Consider the following 23,190-nt stretch of genomic DNA (forward strand, 5'->3'; position numbering starts at 1 on the left):
TCCATAGCAGCATCATTAAGACATTAAAAGCTGATCTGTTTTATAGGTCCCCAATCCAGTGGTCTACCACAGCCCGTTACGGAGTGGCCAACTAAGGAGCTGGACGCCACACACACACACACACACACACACACACACACACACACACACACACATAGTAAGGTGGTCAGCTATCAAATCCAATTCCCCATCTTCCCAAATAAGCGCCATTAACCCCCCAGTCATCTATTAAATTAGACTGATCTCATTTGAGCCCCCCCCGCCACATACACGCACGCACACTTTACCCTGAAGCCATTTCAGCCCTGCTATATTCTGTTAACGCAGTTATCCACCACTTTCCAACTCTCCCAATTAATGCAAACCAAAACCAGTAACCACATTTATCAGACATTCCTTCAGGAGGGCTGCTCCAAATGTACCCTCCCCCGCCTCTATCCTTCCCCCAACCCTCGGCGCTTTTTCAGAAAGGAGTGGAACGCTCTTTGAAGATGAGTCGGGAATATCAACAAAGAGAGACTACTGGCACAAGCAGTGATGCACTATTAACAAAATTAACTCCCAGATAGATGAACGTGAAAAATACCACATCGTTCCCAAAAACCTTTATCATTGAATTGCATTTCAGACTCTCTCGCTCCACTCTCTCCCCCTTTTCTCTCATCAACAACTGCCAATAGGAAAAAGCTCTCTCACACACACACCTTTGAGGGGTCTCTTTAGGACCCTGTATGAGAGGCGAAGGGCAGAGGTGAGACAGATACAGTATGAGCAGGATGGTAGAAGAAAGAGCCAGGCAAAAAGGTCAAGATGGCTCAGTGCACGGTGCGAGGAGAGAGAGACTGGAAGCTTTCGTCTCTCACCTGAGGGGTTCGGAGGTGAGGGAGAAGGGCAGAAGAGGTGAGGCCTCAGGGGGTGTGAGAGAGGAGGAGGGAAGGAGGGGAGACGGAGGTCAAAAGGTGGGAAAAACAGGAAATCACTCACACCTGCGGATTGAGAGGAGTTATAGCTGCAGTCTTACTTAGCGTCACTCTTTCTTACAGAGCCCACTTCGGTCCCATACACCCGTCCGCTTCTCTTCCATACGAACACACTCTATCTTAATGGTATAATGCCTCCATCCATTTCCCGCTGTCAATTATCCACATTAAACCACTCCCTCTCTCTCTCTCTCTCCCAGAAAGAGTTCAAACTGCTGCCCTGTTATCCTTTCCATTGATCGCACGCAGGTCACAAGGACACAAATCCAACCATTTTGTAATGTGACCCAATGTAAGGATCTCTCCCAATGATGCAGAGAAATGGTCTGTGTGTGTGTGTGTGTGTGTCCTACCTGTCAGCGTCTCCCTGGCCCGTGGAGGTGTTGCGTTGGAGGGTCTCTCGTACCGCCGCCATGCCGTCAGGTAGACGGTTGAGTCGCCGCGTGTACAGGCTCAGACCGCCGTCCGTCATGTAGCTGGGATCAGAAAAGGTCAAATCAGAAAACACAAGGTTTTCAAAGTCAAAGCTCACGGTTAAAATTGCACAACACTTTTGCTGGAAATCAGTTCATTCTTGACGGATTCAAAAACTGAAATTGTTTGACTAAAAGAAGGCCGTTTTTCGTGTCAGCTTTCAAGCCAGGAAGAAGAAGATCGAGTGTTGGGCCGTGCTCTGTCTAACACCCCAGAGAGAGAGAGCCAACAACAAACAAGATGGCTGTTCCTTCTTGCTCTAAATAAAACCAACTAGGAGAGGAAAGAACATCCATCTTGTTTGTCCGGCCCAGGCACCAGTCTCATCAATCAGATGAAATGGCTGTTGGTCGACTGGACCGGTCATTAAAACCTGTTAAGCCTCCCCCCTACTTTTTCGGAAATTCTGTTAAAAATCGCGCAACATTTTGGCGTCCTGCTACTCAGGCCAGGAATATAGTATATGCATATGATTAGTATGTGTGGATAGAAAACACTCAGACGTTTCCAAAACTGTTTAAATCACGGCTGTGACTATAACAGAACGTCTGTTTCATCGAAAAGCGCAGGAAAATCTGATCACTGGAGATGGAAAAAAATATCCATGCGCCACTTCCATGGATTGTTAAAGGTGAACCGTATTAAATGAGGCCGAGCTTGCAGTACCTACAGCTTCCACAGGATGTATAGAGTCTTCTCATTTGATTATGATTTGATTCTTGGTAGATCCGACCAAAGGGAACCGATTCCCTCCGACCACCAACCTGAGGCATTGTCTCTGTGTTTTTCCGGACATTTTTTCCACACGACCAGCTATCGAATTTACATCGCCTCCTGATGATTTTTATAGCTTATTAACGTGTAGTAATACCTAAAGTTGCATTAGAAAGGTATTTCGAAGTGTTTTGTGAAAGTTTATCGTCGACTTTTTAACTTTTAAAAAATGACGTTACGTTATCAAACGCTACTTTTTTTCCGTTTATCACACAGTCTTCATAGATCGATATCTAGGCTATATATGGACCGATTTAATCCAAAAAAAGACCCAGTATTGATTATGGGACATCAAGGTGTGCCAAGAAAGAAGATGGTCAAAGGTAATTAATGTTTTATATTTTATTGTGCAGTTTGTGTAGCGCCGACTATGCTAATTCTTTTGTTTACATCCCCTACGGGTCTTTTGGGGTGTTGCATGCTATCAGATAATAGCTTCTCATGCTTTCGCCGAAAAGCATTTTAAAAATCTGACTCGGTGGCTAGATTCACAACGACTGTAGCTTTATTTCAATACCAAGCATGTGTATTTTAATGAACGTTTGCGTTTTAACTAATACTATTAGCGTGTAGCGTAGCGCATTTGCATTTCCAGAGCTCTAGGTGGGACGTCTGCGTCTCAAGTAGGATCAAGAGGTTACTCCACACCACTGGAGCTCTGCACATGCACAGAAGAACACAGACACGCACAAGTGCAGCTAGACCCGTACTTCCTTTCCAAGATGTTGTTCCTGGTGCAGTGTTAATGTTTTATAGAATCAGTCTAGTCTTAAGTCATTTTGACTAAAATATCATTAAGGCTCAGTAAAAATCTTGTCATTTGAATAACAATTTGGTGTAGTTATTATCAAAATGACGAAAACAATTGGCCATTTTTTCCCCTTCAACTAAATGGCCTTTCATTTGAGTCACATAACATTTGTATTGCTTCATTAACCTGCTTGTGTTCCTATCTCCAACAGTATCTAACAGTTCACAACAATACACACTAATCTAAAAGTCAAATAATTATATAAATATTAGATTGAGCAATGTCGGAGTGGCATTGACTAAAACCCTGTATTCTATTCCATTTTAGTCAATGCCACTTCGACATCGCTCAAGCTAATATTGATATATTTCTTAATTCCATTCTTTCACTTTAGATTTGTGTGTTGTGAATTGTTTGATACTACTGCACTGTTGGAGCTAGGAACACAAGCGTTTCTCTACACCCGCAATAACATCTGCTAAATATGTGTATGTGACCAATACAATTAGATTTGATTAACATGGTAAAGATAAACAACGATGCCTGTAAGTCCCACTAGATGGGCAGGTGGCACAATTGGCTATATCGTAAACATTTATGAAAACAACATTTTCGATTTTTGGGTCTTAAATTCACGGTTAGGGTCAGGCATAAGGTTAGGTTTAAAATCAGATTTTTTTTTTAGAAGATCAACTATAGAAAAAGGCATGACTTTGCCACTTGCCCAGATCGTGACTACCCTGTAGGCGGGCGTGGAATCCCACTGCCAACTCATTCTCTATGGTCAAACCTACAACACGTGGCTGAACCAGTTAGCTGCTAATGCCAACTTAGCATTGGTGGCTAAACATTCAAGGCCTGGGGAGGAGGGGGGAGGAGACGGAGCTATCTGTGTCTGTTTTAAATGGTTAAGACACGGGGAGGCTCCACCATATCACCACACACACACACACACACGCACTCGCAGTGTATTATCATACAAAAAGGCCTCCTGGTTATCAGAGAAACATGATCGGTGGTTCATGAACTCCCCAGGCTACAGGCGTAATCTGGTCACACCATTTCCACGACCGTTATTGGAATAAGGGCTAATTAGCCAGAATAACAGCAAAGTTGCTGCGTAAGCTGTTTTCTAGTGACATTCATTTGGATACATCCATAACAATGAGCTAATGAGGTGTGATTTCACCTGGCATAGAAAATGTGCTCACTCGTCAGGACACTGTTGTTCAGAGGAGCTAGCCAACAACACAGATAACACAATCACTTCAAACTGAAACTGGAAAGACTGCAAACTAGATGCACTTCGTTTCGTTCGACCTTTTTTCAAATGGACATTTCTTGGTATATATCCATAATGGATATATACCTGCTGATTCATGACGTCCCGACACGTTAATTTCTATGGGACAGCTGGAGATGGAATTTGAATATATTTAACAATGTTGCAAACGTCGGAGAGACAGACAGCAAGGTTTAAACAAATCTCCGCAGTTGAAAACAAAATGTTAGTCTAAAAGAAATGTGAGATAATGGCTATATGGTTTTTATAGCGGAGATCAAATTTATAAAATTGCCTGGCTGGGCTGATGAGCCGGGGATTGTGCAGTCGGATGGAACAGAGTACATAGGCATTTTAACGTCATAGATTGAGCCGGTGGTAATTTGCGGAATAGACGGTTTTAGTCAGCATTAGACCCAACCGTAGTATAATACTGAGCAGTGCCTGATCGCTCATCTCACTACGACTTTGTCTGGCGTCCCACCCTGAGCCAATCCCTAAGCATAGATGTAGAATATCATACTGCACTAGCAGGGGAATGGTTGGGCTCTTTCTTTTCATAACACTCACCTGCCCAGGTGTGTGTGTGTGTTTTGTTTGAGATGCGTTATCTGAGTGCTTCAGGGGGAGCACTTAACCCCACCACTTTCAGGGCAGGTGGCTCTGCAGAAGTGATTATGTCGCAAGAGAAACTTTGTGCTTTGGTTCATAGAACCGGGGTTACGTCGGTAAACTCCGGTGGCTAGATGCCGGTTGTAATAAATGGTTTCTGTTTCCTTCCTACCAATGTGGCTCTGTCTTTTGAATGGTGTAGCCCTTTCCTGCAGTCAAATGAACAAATCGCCCTCTAGTGGCATCGTGGGTGGAATGTTATTCATATTTTTCAGAATTTCATAATTAATATACCTTGTTTTTTTTTACCTGCCGAAAATCCAGTGTTTCTATGTCAAACGGTTTTGTTATATGTTATAAAGTGTCATATTGGGATGCAAACTCAAAATTGAAGACATTTCAACTCTATATCTGACCTGGGACTGGTTTGTTCTTTTGTTTAAGCCCATAACCATGTGTGTGAGGTGTATACTGTTGTTTCAAAGTAGATTTGTTTAAGACTACCCGAGAAACTGACCCTGATTTAGCCCACCGCAGTGAAAGGCTAAGCTACAAAATATTATGACCCCATTACTGAAAGATAAGACTCTCTACATTGCCCATAAGCCGCACAGGACTCATTAGAACAGAGTGGACTGGACCAGACACTAAATCAGACTGGGGAGAGGGAGGAAAATAACATTACCAATGATGATGTTCTGTTCTACACAGAAGAGCATACAAAAGTATCACCTGATGATCTTCTGAACTTCCCAATGCCTTTCTGGTGCATTTCCATCACTTCAAACCATACTTCCTATAGATTGAAATACTGTCAGAAGTATAGCCACAATTAAGCCCCTTTTATTTTACATGGTGGGTTCGAAAAAGGTTTGGTAACCCCTGAATTATGTGCTCTTAAACAAGGCTATTTTCCTTCCTCTTAACACTTTGAGGCAGTTTAGGATTGTTGTTGTTGTTGCTTGTTGATGTTTGACTCTGCTGCTGATGCCAGAATCGGGGAGAGTGAACGGCCAAAAAGAGAGGGAGAGTCTTAGTCTTAGTCTCTCTCTCTTTTTGGCCGTTCACTTTCCCGATTCTGGCATCAGCAGCAGAGTTGGCTCCCAGTGTGTAAATTAATATGATAATAACAATGACAGCATTGGTTTAAATTGCAGAGTATGAGAGCCAAGGTATGCAGGGGGCCTGTTACAACATGGACACTGACTTCAACATGGGCACTGACTAGAAAACCAACAGGTTATGTGGCACAACGCTACTGGATTGAACTCACAGAGTGGAGCTACTGTCCTCTGGGAGACAGAGGTAGCATCTGATCTGGGCCAGTATTCACGAAGAGTAGGAGTGCAGATCTAGAATCAGTTTTGACTTTCAGATCATAATTCATAAAATGATATGGACAGGGGAAACCTGATCCTAGATCAGCACTCCTAATCTGAGACGCTTTGCGGATACGGGGCCTGGTCCCCAAAGACATATTCTTATCTAAATGTATACCATCTCAAAAAGCTATTACAGTATAACAGTATTTTCCCTTTATTCCATACTACTTTTGGCTGAAACCATGTTCACGTTTGTACACATAGATTACAAATACACTGGCGCCCTCTTGTGACACGACAGCCGCTTATAACGCATTCCTTCCCGAAACCTTATGAGAAAGGGCGCAAAACCAACCAAGCCAGCCCCAAAAGGGATGAGTTGCAATTTGCAAAACACAATTTGTCACCGTATGCGAGTTCTCTCAGAATACTCACCCGCTCGTGACGTCATCAGGGCGCGCTGCGTTCTTGCTCAGCACATCCCCGTCACTCATGTAGCCCGTCACCTCCATGGCGATGCCCTCCAGGTCAATATCCTCCCCTCTCTCCCCCAGATCCATACCGAGGGCACCTCCCCGCCCCGCCAGCTGTCTCCGCAGGGGGCCAGGGTACAAGTAGCGCCCCCCCTGCCCCCCTCCTCCCAAGGCACGACCCCCGTAACCGTTCCCCGTGGAGGGGGCGTCCCCCGCCTGCAGACGAGGGCTGGACTGGCCCAGTCGCCATGACGACAGGGAGGGCCGAGAGGAAGTGAGGCTGAGGATGCTCCGCCCACTCCCGCCGCCACCGCTGATCTCCGTGGTGACGTTGCTGTCAAAGGTTGTCTCCAAGGTGCTGGGGGGGGAAGCAGAAAAAAAAGACTGAGTGTAAGACGAGACATTAGCTGAGCAGCATTAAACTGGACTAGACTAGACAGTGGGTAAGACCTCTCTAATCCTTTGAAAGGGAGCGCAAGCAGCAGGGAGAGAGACTGGGTCAGGAGCTTGAATCAAAATCCAAAGACAAGACCACTGCTCCATCAAGCCACTACTGGATCAAAGACACTGACACTCTCATAAAAACAGGGGGATCATGCTGAAAGAACCAGACACAAGACACAGTCTGGTGGGGTTGGAGAACAAGCCCTTCATTCCATACAAACTAGAATAGAGCATCAGACAGAGAAGTCTCAAAAGTCTCAAAAGTTGGTGTAACGGAGTCAGGTTTGTAGGCCTCCTTGCTCGCACATACTTTTTCAGTTCTGCCCACAAATGTTCTATAGGATTGAGGTCAGGGCTTTGTGATGGCCACTCCAATTCCTTGACTTTGTTGTCCTTAAGCCATTTTGCCACAACTTTGGAAGTATGCTTGGGGTCATTGTCCATTTGGAAGACCCATTTGCGATCAAGCTTTAACTTCCTGACTGATGTCTTGAGATGTTGCTTCAATATATCCACATCATTATCCTCACTCATGTTGCCATCTATTTTCTGCAGCAAAGCACCCCCACAACTTGATGCTGCCACCCCTGTGGTTCACGGTTGGGATGGTGTTCTTTGGCTTGCAAGCCTCCCCCGTTTTCCTCCAAACATAACCATGGTCATTATGGCCATACAGTTCTATTATCAGACCAGAGGACATTTCTCCAAAAAGTACCATCTTTATCCCCATGTGCAGTTGCAAACCGTAGTCTGGCCTTTTTATGGTGGTTTTGGAGCAGTGGCTTCTTCCTTGCTGAGCTGCCTTTCAGGTTATGTCGATATGGGACTCGTTTTACTGTAGATATAGATACTTTTGTACCTGTTTCCTCCAGCATCTTCACGAGGTCCTTTGCTGTTGATCTGAGATTGATTTGCACTTTTCGCACCAAAGTACTTTCATCTCTAGGAGACAGAACTCATCTCTTTCCTGAGCGGTATGACGGCTGCGTGGTCCCAAGGTGTTTATACTTGCGTACTATTGTTTGTACAGATGGACATGGTACCTTCAGCCGTTTGGAAATTGCTCCCAAGAATGTACCAGAATGTGGAGGTCTGAAATTTTTCTTCTGATTTATTGATTTTTTCTCCTTTGAGTGCGAGGAAAGAGGCACTGAGTTTGAAGGTATGCCTTGAAATACACCCCATTATTTTTATTTCTACTTTGCACATTCTTCCATTGCAAAACTACCATTCCAGTGTTTTACTTGCTATATTGTATTTACTTTGCCACCATGGCCCTTTTTGCCTTTACCTCCCTTATCTCACCTCATTTGCTCACATTGTATATAGACTTGTTTATACTGTATTATTGACTGTATGTTTGTTTTACTCCATGTGTAACTCTGTGTCGTTGTATCTGTCGAACTGCTTTGCTTTATCTTGGCCAGGTCGCAATTGTAAATGAGAACTTGTTCTCAACTTGCCTACCTGGTTAAATAAAGGTAAAATTAAAATAAATAAATAAATACATCCACAGGTACACCTCCAATTGACTCAAATTATGTCCATTAGCCTATCAGAAGCTTCTAAAGTCATGACATCCTTTTCTGTAACTTTCCAAGCTGTTTAAAGCCACAGTTAACTTAGTGTATGTAAACTTCTGACCCACTAGAATAGTGATAGTGAATTATAAGTGAAATAATCTGTCTGTAAGCAATTGTTGGAAAAATTACTTCTGTCATGCACGAAGTAGATGTCCTACCCGACTTGCCAAAACTATAGTTTGTTAACAAGAAATTTGAGCAGTGGTTGAAAAACAAGTTTTAATGACTCAAACCTAAATTTTTGGGCAGAACTGAAAAAGCATGTGCGAGCAAGGAGGCCTACAAACCTGACTCAGTTACACCAGCTCTGTCAGGAGGAATGGGACAAAATCACCCAACTTATTGTGGGAAGCTTGTGGAAGGCTACCCGAACCGTTTGACCCAAGTTAAACAATTTAAAGGCAATGCTACCAAATACTCATTGAGTGTATGTAACCTTCTGACCCACTGAGAATGTGATGACAGAAATAAAAGCTGAAATAAATCATTCTCTCTACTATTATTCTGACATTTCACATTCTTAAAATAAAAGTGGTGATCCTAACTGACCTAAGACAGGGAACTCTTACTAGGATTAAATGTCAGGAATTGTGGAAAACTGAGTTTAAATGTTTTTGGCTAAGGTGTATGTAAACTTCCGACTTCAACTGTATGTATATGGATATATATATATATATATTTAACCCCAAAATATATGGGGGATTGGAAATTATGCAGACAATTAGATTGATGGAAGCAACAATCTTTACGAAATATTAAACTGATCCAACCCCTTAAAAAAAACAAAAAAAACAGACGTGCTAACTAACCTTACATTAACAGCCCCCTTTTGGGATTTTTACAAGAGAAAGTGTATTGGATCATTGCTTAAGAATAGCTTTATTGTGATGACTATTGTGGTCTCTTTCTAGGAGGTGTGTGTGTGTGTTATGTCTTAATGGATGTCAGTGGAACTTGTTGAACACACAGAATCTAGAATTGAATCTGCAATATGGAGTCTGTTTGGATACTGGATTGGACACATGTTCTGGATCTGTCCATTCTCATTGCAGGGGGGGTTCTTACCTGTGTGAGATCTGAGTCCCCCGTAGACTGGACATAGTCTCTTCCAGGTTCTGGCGCAAATCTGCAATGTTTTTAACAGTCCGCAGCCGCCGTGTCTCTGGATCTTCTGCTGTACAGAAAAAACATGGTGACTGAGCACATAGGCACTAGTGGTGCGCTGGTCAACTGTTTGTTCACCTGCCCGCAACTGCTAATAACCCATCAGCAACCTCTGGAAAATATGTTCAAATCTGAGGCCCACACCCGACCCTAAACCGGCTAATATAGAAAATCTGAGGCCCACACCCGACCCTAAACCGGCTAATATAGAAAATGTGCCGTAGGCTACAGTCAGAGTCAAACTCCGACGTCCTTTTTTGCCCGCGTGGCTCGACGTTGACTTTTTCCTCCCCATTACCCAAAAACATTTGGCAAATGGTGTGTAGGCTATTAGGTGCCGGCACATAGGCTTACACGCTAATGCCAGATAGCCTAAAATAATGAAAGGAAAACGCTCAACGTAGCCTATAGATATAAATTGCACACGAATGATAAAAATCCCATAAATGTAAGGTATTGTTTTCTCTTTGTTGAACTAGTCGATGGCCCACCTGAAAGGTCCTCAATGGATGACTGGCTGGTTTTAAAGGGAACGTTTTCTCCGCCCATTCCTCCTGACCCTGCCTCTGTCGCCATGATACCGTCCACGTCCGTTTGTGACCTAGATGATATCAAAGTGTCAAAGTGTCAAACGGAATATCTGGATTGTCAATGTCAATTTCCCCCCTTTTCTAAAACAGAGATGTATGATCCTGCCGTTAATGCCCTATAACCGGCTAACATCAGGAGAGGAAGTTCCTAAGTGGTGAGTGTAAGGGTAAGACAGTGGGGGGGGGCTATTCATACAGGGGAGGATCAGAGGCAGGGTTGGGGAGTAATAGATTACATGTATTCCGTTACATGTAAGGGATTACAAAAAAAACAGTAACTGTGATCCATTACGTTACCAGCTAAAATATTGTAATCAGATTACAGATACTTTTGAAAACCTAGATGATTACTTCGAGGATTACTTTTCCATTCAGAAAAGGATGTTAGCAACAACAACAACAAAAATATTTGACGCTTCTGTGATTTCTCAACGACATTCAACTCAGCATTGAAAAAAAGGCGCAAGTGTAAGTTTGTTCCACCTGAGCGAGTCTGACCACAAGTCAGAGACCACTATGATGACACACCAAATGTGTTTGATGGATCGCTGGAAAAGAGCAGAAATAGGCTTTTGTAGGCTACAGTCCAAGCTATGTCTTCCAATGGTGCGACTGCTGTCGGCATCCAAAGATTATCCAACTTGAATAAACGCTTGGAGGTAAGGATGACAGCAGTGGTGTCGTCTACAGCGATACGGATATCACTTATTATTGATATCTACACAGCGCATTGATGTGAATCACACTGCTGCTCTCCCATTTAGCTATTTGCGCCTTACGGATTGTGGTTGTTGTGGACGGCTGTTCACAAATCTAAATGTATATCTGAACCCAATAATGGTTGAATTCAAGAAGTTTACACTGCCTATTGTTTTTGAAACCAGTGGACAGCCAGTGAGATATGCACCCTTGCAACAGCAGCACAGTGCAGATCCCAGCCGATGGAATAGAAGTGGAGCTTTTATTGCTCAATCTAATTCATGCTGATAAAGAAAAGATCCATAGGCCTAATGGACACTTGTTAAAACCTGCACACTGTTGATAGACTTAAAGGGGCAATCTGTAGTTGGGGGGGGGGGTTGGATAACTAGAGGTGGTTAGAATGGCTCCATTCAGTGGCTCCACCCATATCACACTGGGACTGAGATACAGTGGTCAGGGGTGGGGTGAGCATACAAACACACAGTGGGAAAGTGACTCTAGGGGAAATTCCTAGCAAACAGCTTGCAGATGCTCACTAATGATCAGTGACTAATGAGTTAGGATCCTTTCAGTCTTTCTCAGGATACTATGACAGATTCACAAAGGCTTGGTCGGGTAGACACATCATGACAAATGTTACAGTTGACAGTTTTGTCAGTCCAGAGTATGTGCATCACTCACCTGTACATGAAGGGTGCTACGGTGGCTGTATTGGGGTGGCTGTGGTGCTGCTGGGGCTGAGGTAGCTGGACGCTGACTGTGTTGCAGGCTGTGCTCTGTGTGGCGCCACCACTTCCACCTTCCACCACCGGGGCGGCGCTGTTGCCCTGTTGTGAGGCCTTGCCCTCTGTGGAAGCCAGACTAGAGGTGGAGCTAGAGTGTCTGCTGTCCCTGTCCTTGTCCAGGTGTCCGCGGTGCAGGACCAGACCCCCCCCTAACCGCATGCTCCGGGGACGCTCCCCACCCTCCTTCCCCCCTGCTGAGGGGGCCTTCCCCCCTACCCCTGAGGTTTTACCCCCTGGCTTTGGTATGCCGCTGTGTGCAGGGACAGAACTCTCCTTCTTGGCCACTTTGCTCCCTTTGGGTATGAAACTGGCGATTTTAGAAGTCCTCTTATTGGAAGAGGGATCCGTTTCCATTGCGACAGTTGTAGTCGCTTCCTCCTTAGGCTCCTCCCCCCTGAGTTCCATCCTCTCTGTGGTGGAGATGTGTTTCCCCGCCTCTTTCCCTCTTTCCTTCTCCTTCCCCCTCTCCTTCTCTTTCTCCTTCTCCAGTCCTTTCACTGAGCTCTTTTTAGCGGTCAGAGCTCTACTGAACGTGCGCTGAGCGATTCCCTTCAGTGCGATCTTGGGGCTGCTGGTTGTTGTGGCGACGGTAGGAACATGGGTTGGGGCCACACCGTGGGTCGTCCCGTTACCGGTCCCGTTGACGCCGGGACGGGCGTTCCCCTCCGCCTCCTCCAGGGAGTCGGTGTTGGACCCTGCTTCTGCCCTCTCCACTCCACCAGCCCCGAGCTGCCGGGCGGGGGCACCGCAGTCCGCTTGAGCCCCATGAGTGCTGGAGGACGAGGACTTAGATCCACTTTTGCTGTTAAACAGCTTGAGCTTCTCCAGCATAGACTTCTGTTGGATGACTTTAGGGGGGGGCTCGGTGGACGAGGAGGCCTTAGAGGAGGCATCCTTCTCCTGCTTGACAGAGAGCATGGCTGAGGAGGTGGTGTGCTTGGAGCTCACAGACTTACTCCTCCAGGGCTTGCTGCTGGAGTTGGGGTGGGGGATGGCCGAGGAGGAGGAGGAGGCTGGAGGGATGGGAGCCGAGGTAGAGGCGCTGTTGGCGGAAGTGCAGACGGCCGCTGGGGACGACGGAGCATGCTCAGTCATTACCGGAGTCTGTGAAGTCATGCCCTCCGAGGGTTCTGTGAGGAAGAGGAGGAAGAGGAAAAGGAGAGGATGAAGAGGTGGAAGGGATGAAGAAAAGGAGGAAGTGAGAAGAGGATAACCGAGAGGAGAATAGGAGTGAGAGGGGATTCGGAGATGAGAGGAGTGAAGAAGATGAAGAGGAGGAAGAGAAGGGGGAAAGCAAGAGTGGGAGAGAGGATAAGGAGAGGGGAAAGGAGAGAAATAAGAGATGGTTAGACAGAGCAATCCTCACAGACCCCACACTAACTGTCCATATAAGGTCCTGCACTGTGGAAAGCTCAGGTTAGCCTGTGTTGACACAGTCAAACCCTGTCATGACTTAACGCCAGCGACCCCACGACACTCTGCAAACTATTAGAGACCTTGGACAATAACAATGAGAGTGCCCATCATAAACTATTTATAAAAACAATGAGGGAAAGTGCTTTAAAGTTAGGCCAAGGAATTTGAGCTGAGATACAACACTGCCACTGACGCCCCCTGGGAGGTCTGGATTGATGCTGGTCATTATCTTCCAATTCACAGAAAGACTTGATCCACTCCAAGGCTGTATTCTGAAGTACTGTGGAAACGAAATAGCTAAAACACAAAACACATTTGACGATTTTGTCTAAATGAAGGTTTTTACAGACGACACACAACAGTCTGCCACTGTTACAGAGCACAAGAAAACCAACAAAGCACTTAAAAAAAAGTTTATACTGTTTACCCCTCTAAATCAATAATGTTTGACTTACCAATAACAGTCACAATCAAATCCAAAACCCACGTAGACACAGAACTCATAAAGTAGCTAAGATATTCTTCCTCAAGAGGCTAATACTGTACAGTACAAGAATAGAGTGTAGTTATTGTTGCGTGCCTGTAGAGTCTCCCAGAGCCTACTTACTGCTAGCGTTACCTTGAACACTCAAAGCCAAACTGACAATCTGCCCTTGTGGCCACTCCCATGCCCAACCCATTAGCCAGCCAGTACAGCAGATGGGCACAGCAAAACAGAAGCTACTATCCTGCTGCACAAATACTTTCACAAACATAGTCACTTAAGTAATGATCTCAAATTGAATCTATTGCAATTCCTTTTCAATGCACGCTTCGTAAAAAAGGTGTTATCTAGAACCTAAAAGGGTTCTTTGGCTGTCCCCATAGGAGAACCCATTGAAGAACCCTTTTTGGTTGCAGGTAGAACCCTTTTCGATCCAGGTAGAATGCGTTTCTACAGAGGGTTCTACATGGAACCCAAAACGGTTCTACCTGGAACCAATAAGGGTTCCCCCGAGAACCAAAAACGGTTATCCTATGGGGACAGCCGAAGAACCCTACTTACAGTGCAGTTTGCAACCCTTTTTTCAGTATACCGCATTAACATGACTCTAAACACTGGACTTTATTGTGGTAACTCCTTAAACAACTAATTTAATATTCACACATTTGGGCCTTGGTAAGGAAGTATTTACTGGGAATATTAAACACTCCACATCTTTATGCCACATCCCATTTTCACCACATTTATTCCTGTTTTTTTTAAGCACCTTTCATGCCCTAATTGCTTTTCATGCCACTGTCGTTTCTCCCCAGTTCAGTATTTATTGTGTGCGCATTGAAAAAATGTGCCCATTAGGAAGTGATTAGGGCCCAATTAGCCATGCTAGCGGAAAGTGGGTCAGGTTGCTAATAGCTGGCTTCCTATTGGAGGAGGGCCTGAATGAGAGAGAGGAGGACCAGCAGGATTACAGAAGAGGTAAAGAGAGAGAGAGAGAGAGAGAGAGAGAGAGAGAGAGAGAGAGATTCAGACTCACTGAGAATGGGATGTGGGAAAAGGGGAACTTTGAGAAGCTTACATCATGCCAACAGAGCGGCCTGTGACCCAGAGGGAGAATAGGGGGTGAAACCAGCTGGGGTTTTGGTTCAGAAGTGGACATTGTGTTGGCTTGGACACTGGACACAAGAAAAACACAGAGCATGTCTGGGGATGACCCAGAACCAGATGACCACATAAGATGCCCCAGTTTGAATGAAAAGGAGATCCACATTTCACATCCTGGGTCAGACCTCTTGGCCCATGGTTGTCAATAAAGTTGTACTGAATTGAATCCCCTTATTTTATCACACAATTGCCTATATTGATACACGATGTATCAATACACGTAAACACTCACACCAGAGCCACAGACCTGCATTCTTTCTCCCTCTCTCTGACCAAAAGAGTTCACTGTGTGGCACTTTCGTCTCGTCCAATATCCCAAACACATGGACTGCTGACATCACACTCATAAGAGGTCATAGACCTCCTGACCTGGCTAAGATCACTGTGAGAAAGTTCACTACCTTGGGACAAAAATATAATTCCACCAACGCACACACACATCTTTGTGCCTCTATATGACTTGTGCAATCTCGTAGTTTACACAAGACACATGCTTTAGTGTTTAAATCTTGATTACTCAATTAGTGCAGTCAATTAGTAGTCTGAAATCTGAGTCTAACAGACAGAGAGGCCCTCAGGACTTAACCACAGACCACCAGTGAAATTCCTGCCATAACCCAACTCTGTCTCTCTCTACACACACACACACACACACACACACACTCACACACACACACACACACACACACACACACACACACACACACACACACACACACACACACACACACACACACACACACACACACACACACACACACACACACACACACACACAACTCTAGTCTACACAGCCTCTTTCATACCAAAAACCTGTGTTGAACAATGGATTAAACCAAAATCTCATCTACAGTGCATTCGGAAAGTATTCAGGCCCCTTGACTTTTTCCACATTTTGTTACAGCCATATTCTACAATTGATTAAAGTGTATTCTTCCCTCAACAATCTGCACACAATACTCCTTAACGACAAAGCAAAAACAGGTATCTATACATTTTTGTAAATGTGTAAAAAAAAAACGGAAATATCACATTCACATAAGTATTCAGACCCTTTACTCAGTACTTCGTTGAAACACTTTTGGCTGCGATTACAGCCTCCAATCTTCCTGGGTTTGACGTTACAAGCTTGGCACACCTGTATTTGTGGAGTTTCTCCAATTCTTCTCTGCAGATCCTCTCAAGCTCTGTCATGTTGGATGAGGAGCGTCGCTGCAATTTTTTTCAGGTCTCTCCAGAGATGTTTGATTGGGTTCAAGTCCGGGCTCTGGTTGGGCTACGCAAGGATTTTCAAAGACTTGTTTGTTCAGCAAAGCCACTCCTGCATTGTCTTGGCTGTGTGCTTAGGGTCACTGTCCTGTTGGAAGGTGAACCTTCGCCCCAGTCTGAGGTCCTGAGTGCTCTGGAGAAGGTTTTCATCAAGAATCTCTCTGCACTCTGCTCCGTTCATCTTTCCCTTGATTCTGTCTAGTCTCCCATTCCCTGCCGCTGTAAAACATCCCCAAAGCATGATGCTGCCACCACCATGCTTCATCATAGGGGTGGTGCTAGGTTTCCTTCAGACATGACGCTTGGCATTCAGGATAAAGAGTTCAATCTTGGTTTCATCAGACCAGAGAATAGTGTTTCTCATGGTCTGAGTCCTTTAGGAGCCTTTTATCAAACTCCAAGCGGCTGTCATGTGCCTTTTACTGAGGAGTGGCTTCCGTCTGGCCACTCTATCATAAAAGGCCTGATTTGTGGAGTGCTGGAAGGTTCTCCCATCTTCACAGAGGAACTCTAGAGCTCTGTCAGAGTGACCATCAGGTTCTTGGTTACATTCTTGACCAAGGACCTTCTGCCCCGATTGCCTCAGTTTGGCCGGGCGGCCACCTCTAGGAAGAGTTTTGGTGGTTTCATTCATCCATTTAAGAATGATGGAGGCCACTGTGTTCTTGGGGACCTTCAATGCTGAAGAAATGTTTTGGTACCCTTCCCCAGATCTGTGCCTCGACACAATCCTGTCTCGGAGCTCCACAGACAATTCCTTCAACCTCATGGCTTGGTTTTTGCTGACATGCACTGTCAACTGTGGGACATTACATAAGACAGGGGTGTGCCTTTCCAAGTCATGTCCTATCAATTGAATTGACCATAGGTGGACTCCAATCAAGTTGTAGAAACATCTCAAGGATGATCAATGAAAACATGATGCACCTGAACTCAATTTCGAGTCTCATAGCAAAGGGTCTGAATACTTATGTAAATAAGGTATCTGTTTTTTACTTTTAATACCTTTCCAGAAATTTCTAAAAACCTGTTTTCACTTTGTGTGTGGATTGATGAGTAAAAAAAAAAATGTAATCCATTTTAGAATAAACCTGTAATGTAACAAAATGTGGAAAAGGATAAGGGGTCTGAAATGTGGAAACACCTTCAAATCAGTGAATAGTCTATTTCAGCCACACCTGTTGCTGACAGGTGTATAAAATAGAGCACACAGCCATGCAATCTCCATAGACAAACATTGGCAGTAGAATGGCTTGTACTGAAGAACGTCATAGGATACCACCTTTCCAACAAGTCAGTTCGTCAAATTTCTGCCCTGCTTGAGCTGCCTTGGCCAACTGTAGGTGATGTTATTGGGAAGTGGAAACATGTAGGCGAAACAATGACACACAAGCTCACAGAACGGGACCACCGAGTGCTGAAGCAGGTAGAGCTTTCCTCGTTTGCAACACTCCCTACCGAGTTCCAAACGGCCTCTAGAAGCAACATCAGCACAACTGTTCATAGGAAGCTTCATGAAATGGGTTTCCATGCCCAAGCAGCCGCACACAAGCTTAAGATCACCATGAGCAAAGCCAAGTGTCGGCTGGAGTGGTGTAAAGCTCGACGTCATTGGACTCTGGAGCAGTGGAAATATTTGCTGGAGTGATGAATCCCGCTCCACCATCTGGCAGTCCAAAGGAAAAATCTGCATTTGGTGGAAGCCAGGAGAATGCTACCTGCCCGAATGCATAGTGCACACTGTAAAGTTTGGTGGAGGAGGAATAATGGTCTGAGGCTGATTTTCATTGTTCGGGCTAGGCCTCTTAGTTCCAGTGAAAATAAATCTTAACTTTACAGCATACAATGACATTCTAGACAATTCTTTGCTTCCTAATTTGTGGCAACAGTTTTGGGAAGTCCCTTTCCTATTTCAGCATGACAATGCCCCTGTGCACAAAGCGAGGACCATACAGAAATGGTTTGTCTTGATCGGTGTGGAAGAATATGACTGGCCTGCACAGAGCCCTGACCTCAAACCCATCAAACACCTTTGGGAACACCGACTGCGAGCCAGGCCTAATCGCCACATCAGTGCCCGACCTCACTAATACTCTTGTGGCTGAATGGAAGGAAGTCCCCGCAGCAAAGTTCCAACATCTAGTGGAAAGCCTTCAAAGACGAGTGGCTGTTATTTAAAAAATATATATATTTTATTTTTTAACTAGGCAAGTCAGTTAAGAACAAATTCTTATTTTCAATGACAGCCTAGGAACAGTGGGTTAACTGCCTGTTCAGGGGCAGAACGACAGATTTGTACCTTGTCAGCTCGGGGGTTTGAACTTGTAACCTTCCGGTTACTAGTCCAACGCTCTTAACCATTAGGCTACCCTGCGTTATAGCAGCAAAGTGGGGACCAACTCCTTATTAATGCCCATGATTTTGGAATGAGATGTTCTATAATATCTCAGGTCCCCCTCTATTTCTGACTCTCTGCCTCTCCCCTTTCTCTCTATCAACTTTCTCTCTCTGGGATTGGGTCCTACCCTGAGCTGCCCTCTGTCCTGATAACATCACTGGCTTCTGGGATATCCGCCCGGCACAGTGGACATAGAGCCCTTTTCACGGATCATCACGCCTGTGTGTGTGTGTGTGTGTGTGTGTGTTCCACTGTGTCTGTGTTACTGTCTATATGTGCCAGTACCAAGTGTACAATACAAGCGTCCTCAACATGTGTGTTGTGTGTGTGTGTGTGTGTATGTGCGTGTGTGTGTGTGTGTGTGTGTGTAAGAGACCTGCTTGTTCAGCACAGCCCCTTCAAAAAGGCCCATGGTATTCAAACCCACAAATGCTGATGCTCCAGACACTCAACTCGTCTAAAGAAGGCCAGTTTTATTGCTTCTTTAAATCAGCACAACAGTTTTCAGCTGTGCTAACATAATTGCAAAATGGTCTTCTAATGATCAATTAGCCTTTTAAAAATGATAAACTTGGATTAGCTAACACAACGTGCCATTGGAACACAGGAGTGATGGTTGCTGATAATGGGCCTCTGTACGCCTACTGTATGTAGATATACCATTACAAATCAGCCGTTTCCAGCTCCAATAGTCATTTACAACATTAACACCGATCAAGTTGATGTTATTTTAAATGGACAATTTTTGGGGACATGGGGTATTGTGTGTAGATAGATTAGGGGGGAGGGGGGACAATTTAATCAATTTTAGAATAAGCCTGTTACCTAACAAAATGTGGAAAAAGTCCAAGTGTCTGAATCCATTCCGTGGGTATAGAGATAAATAAAAGCCTAAACATAAAACCATGACACTGAGTCTGGGGGGAAAGAGCAGTATCATACTTATAGACACTGTATACAGTTTAGAATGACACACACAGCCTAAACATACGATTATGAATGTGTCCAGATTCAGGAAGATACTTTTTTTTAGCAACATACAGTATGACACTTATTGAAATAGCTTAAAAACATATTGCCAGGACTGCCCACAGAGCAATCGTGTTTTAGCTATACACAGATGTCTCGCCAGAAGTACCCTATAAATAAATGACCACTGAAAGTTACTTGTTTTATGTTGTTGCTTATATTTTCAATTAGTAAGTTTAATCTGATTTCATTTGATATAGATGACTTGTATTAAGGAGAACAATATGTCATTTGTTTAAACTGCTTACTCATATTCCCAAGTTCAGATAACACACCCACACACACACACACACACACACACACACACACACACACACACACCTCACTCATTGTGCCCTTGTGAGTGAGTGGGACAGCCAGTCTTTGTTTGGAGTGAACTTTTTAAAGTTCCTCCACATGAATAGAGTCAAACAGAGAGGCTACAGCTCATCAACTGGCCATTCATTCAGCACTGTCCACACACGCATGCACATCACGCACGCACGCACACCACACTCTCTCTCGATTACATTTAAAGAAAGGGCTTTATTGGCATGGGAAACATATGTTTACACTGCCAAAGCAAGTGAAGTAGATAATATACAAAAGTGAAATAAATGATAAAAAAATTGAACAGTAAACATTACACGCACAAAAGTTACAAAGAAATAGAGACATTTCAAATGTCATATTATGGCTATAGACAGTGTTGTAACGACGTGTAAATAGTTCAAGTACAAAAGGTAAAATAAACAAAAGTAAATATGAGTTGTATTTTACAATGGTGTTTGTTCTTCACCGGTTGCCCTTTCCTTGTGGCAACAGGTCACACATCATCTCTCTCCCTCTGTGACTACACTGCTGCTGTCACCTTGTGTTAATGTAAAGCATAAGAGGAAGGCCCGCTGTATGCTCATGTCTCTCTACTGTATAAAACAGGATGCTTCCAGTGACACGTTCTCCATTCTACTGTCAGCACCATTGACACAGAACAATTCAGGCCAGACAATAGAACCGGCAGTTTCTACTGAGCCTCAGCATCTTTATTTCAAGACAGTAAATCACTGAATGTTCCCGCTAATACATTGTTGCTAACTTGGTACAGTAAAGCTTACTAAGTAAAACGTTGTATTAAAAGAGTAAACACAAACTAAATCACAAAAGAAAAATGATGACCCTGAGTCTGGTAACTAGGTAAAAGACCATGACCGATAGTACTATACGTCTGGGTCGAATCCCAACGGTGATACAAATCTCACATCGGCATAATGTATGATTTAGGAGAAAGCTAGACTGGCGTGCACTCATCTCAAGTTGAGTTTCAGCACTTCGTGGGGGCTACGGGGAGAGCGGTGAAAAGACCGATGACAAACCTCGTAAGTGCTGCTGTATCACGGTCCCAGTAGAGTAGACCAAAAGAAGCTGAGAGAAGAAGTAGAGTCCCAAACTCTGATAGATGTTCCACGTAGTGCAGCCTGAGTGGAACTGTTGTGCAGGAGTGAGTTGGGTGAGGGAGGGGCGAGGGATTTGGCAGCGACTCAACAGGGAAGGTAGGTGGTTAGGGGGGAGATGATTCCAAAACCTTCACCCCTCCTACCTGCTGTCTATCCCTCTGCGCCCTTCAGATCACTCTCGCGCACACACACACACACACACTCTTTCTCTCTTCCCTCCATCTCCCCCCCCCCATCTTTCAGTATAATACAGGGTAATGAGTTTAGACTGTGGAAGACAAACACGAGTCTATAAACAACCCAGTAGACGAGCTGAGTGGTGACAGCAGTGCAGAGAAGCTATATAAAACCTCGCACTAAATACACAGTCAAACGGATTCCCCCTGGCTAAACACAGCAGACAATAGAGACGCAATGAAGTCAATAAGGGTAAACGGTGTCAGGCCGTCTGAATACAGTAACAGTAGACAGACACCAGTCACACAGTAATAGAATGATATTTCCACGGTAACAGCCCCTGGGCTATGGAGAATGTACAGTGTGAGTTCAAAGCAACATGAGAAGACTAGAGGCCGTGTGACAGCAAGGTTAACCCAGGGTCAAACAAATAAAAACAAACTCTGAGCTGAGTATCATTTTAACCATGTTCCCCCCCCTGTAGGGATAATGCCATTCTTGTCTCAGCCCATAAAGTGTGTCCCGGGGATATGTGTGACTACACACCAACAAGACGCTGGCCGAGCAATTTAGGAAATTGATTCAGGGCACATCATAACGATATAAAAGCACGGAGGCCTGGCGATGCCGAACGCGTTTATGCTCATTAAAGTTCAATTGCCGTGGGAACCGGCAGACTTTTGCATGACAATAACCCGGAGGACAACATGTCATGATCGCCACAGCCCCTACAGTACTCATAGGTAATTCGCAGTGTCCTACTATAGGCAAGCACATGTAAGCTTAGGACAGAGCATAGCGGTCATACCAGGGAACAACTAGAGGTCATGGTAACGTTTATAGCTCAACACTAAATCTAACACACACACACACACCTCTATAAATCACACAATGTCGCCTAACCTTGTAACCCACAAATGAACGCAGGCACACACACACGCACGCACACGCAACCACACACAGTGTTTCGATTGTCCTCGAAATACACAGCATTGAAGCTTGTACTGTTCATTTCTGTATCCCAAAAGCTCCCTTTGCCAAAGATGGGAAGATCATATGATCAGCCAGATAAACAGGTGAAGCATCTGGGCACGATAAATCATATTGACTATCTAACGAATAACCTTTTATGCCCTCAACATAGGTAACAAAGATGAATACTCTACTTCGTGGCTCAACTCACTCGCATGTCAGTAAAGTGCTCCAGCACTGATGGAGTGCATTGTGGGTGGGAGAGTGTCTGCACTCAGGGACCCGTATCCACAAAGCGTCTCAAAGTTGGAGTGCTGATCTAGAATCAGTTTAGCCTTTTAGATCATCTTGAATATTGTTATATGGACAGATCTTAGATCAGCACTCCTACTGTACTCTGAAACGCTTTGTGGATAGGCCCTGGTCTATTCTGAGAAAGGGTGACACCTATGGCCTCCCACACCATAATGGCCTGATTAGGATAGCTGCCATACTCACAGACATCATCATCCACATCATGACCAGGACAGTCTGTCAGCGTTAATGACTTGACAGGTGTTTTAGGCATTTGTGACCCGATTCAGGAAACTACGTTTTTTTTAAGCAATTTTTTTTTATTTTTGCAGAAATATCTTCTCGAACGTGAACTTTCAAGTGCCTTAATAACCAACTTGTACACCATCTGTAAATACGAATAAAATTGTTAAATTACGAGCCTAGTTGTTTAAGCCACAGAAAAAGAGGCTACCTTCCCGCTAGCCATGATTGGCTGAGATAATGAGTGGGCTGGACATGCCGAGAGAGGTGTTCAGATTGGTCTGCCATATAGAATGCTTCTGTCTATTTGAGCTCGTCAGTCTGTGTTGGTAATCCTGTCGAACGCTGCCTTTCTAAAAATGTATTGTGTAGTGGAGC

The 23,190-nt window shown here is 44.5% G+C and overlaps 1 protein-coding gene across 8 annotated transcripts in view; it reads right to left on the reverse strand.

The window, feature by feature from the left end:
* nav2a (neuron navigator 2a) overlaps positions 1–23,190 on the reverse strand; it is a 131,112-nt gene that overhangs the window by 49,267 nt on the left and 58,655 nt on the right. For 6 of the 8 annotated variants that reach the window (XM_042330770.1, XM_042330772.1, XM_042330774.1 and 3 more), the window contains exons 7-11: positions 11,833–13,066; positions 10,351–10,460; positions 9,761–9,869; positions 6,631–7,026; positions 1,334–1,456 (exon numbers count right to left, since the gene is read on the reverse strand). In XM_042330770.1, the coding sequence (XP_042186704.1) occupies positions 1,334–1,456; positions 6,631–7,026; positions 9,761–9,869; positions 10,351–10,460; positions 11,833–13,066 (1,972 nt within the window). The remainder of the gene's footprint in view (positions 1–1,333; positions 1,457–6,630; positions 7,027–9,760; positions 9,870–10,350; positions 10,461–11,832; positions 13,067–23,190) is intronic. The other 2 variants (XM_042330775.1, XM_042330769.1) reach the window with 1 other exon arrangement.

This window comes from Oncorhynchus tshawytscha, linkage group LG12 (genome assembly GCF_018296145.1).
Source record: "Oncorhynchus tshawytscha isolate Ot180627B linkage group LG12, Otsh_v2.0, whole genome shotgun sequence".
Lineage (NCBI taxonomy): Eukaryota > Metazoa > Chordata > Actinopteri > Salmoniformes > Salmonidae > Oncorhynchus > Oncorhynchus tshawytscha.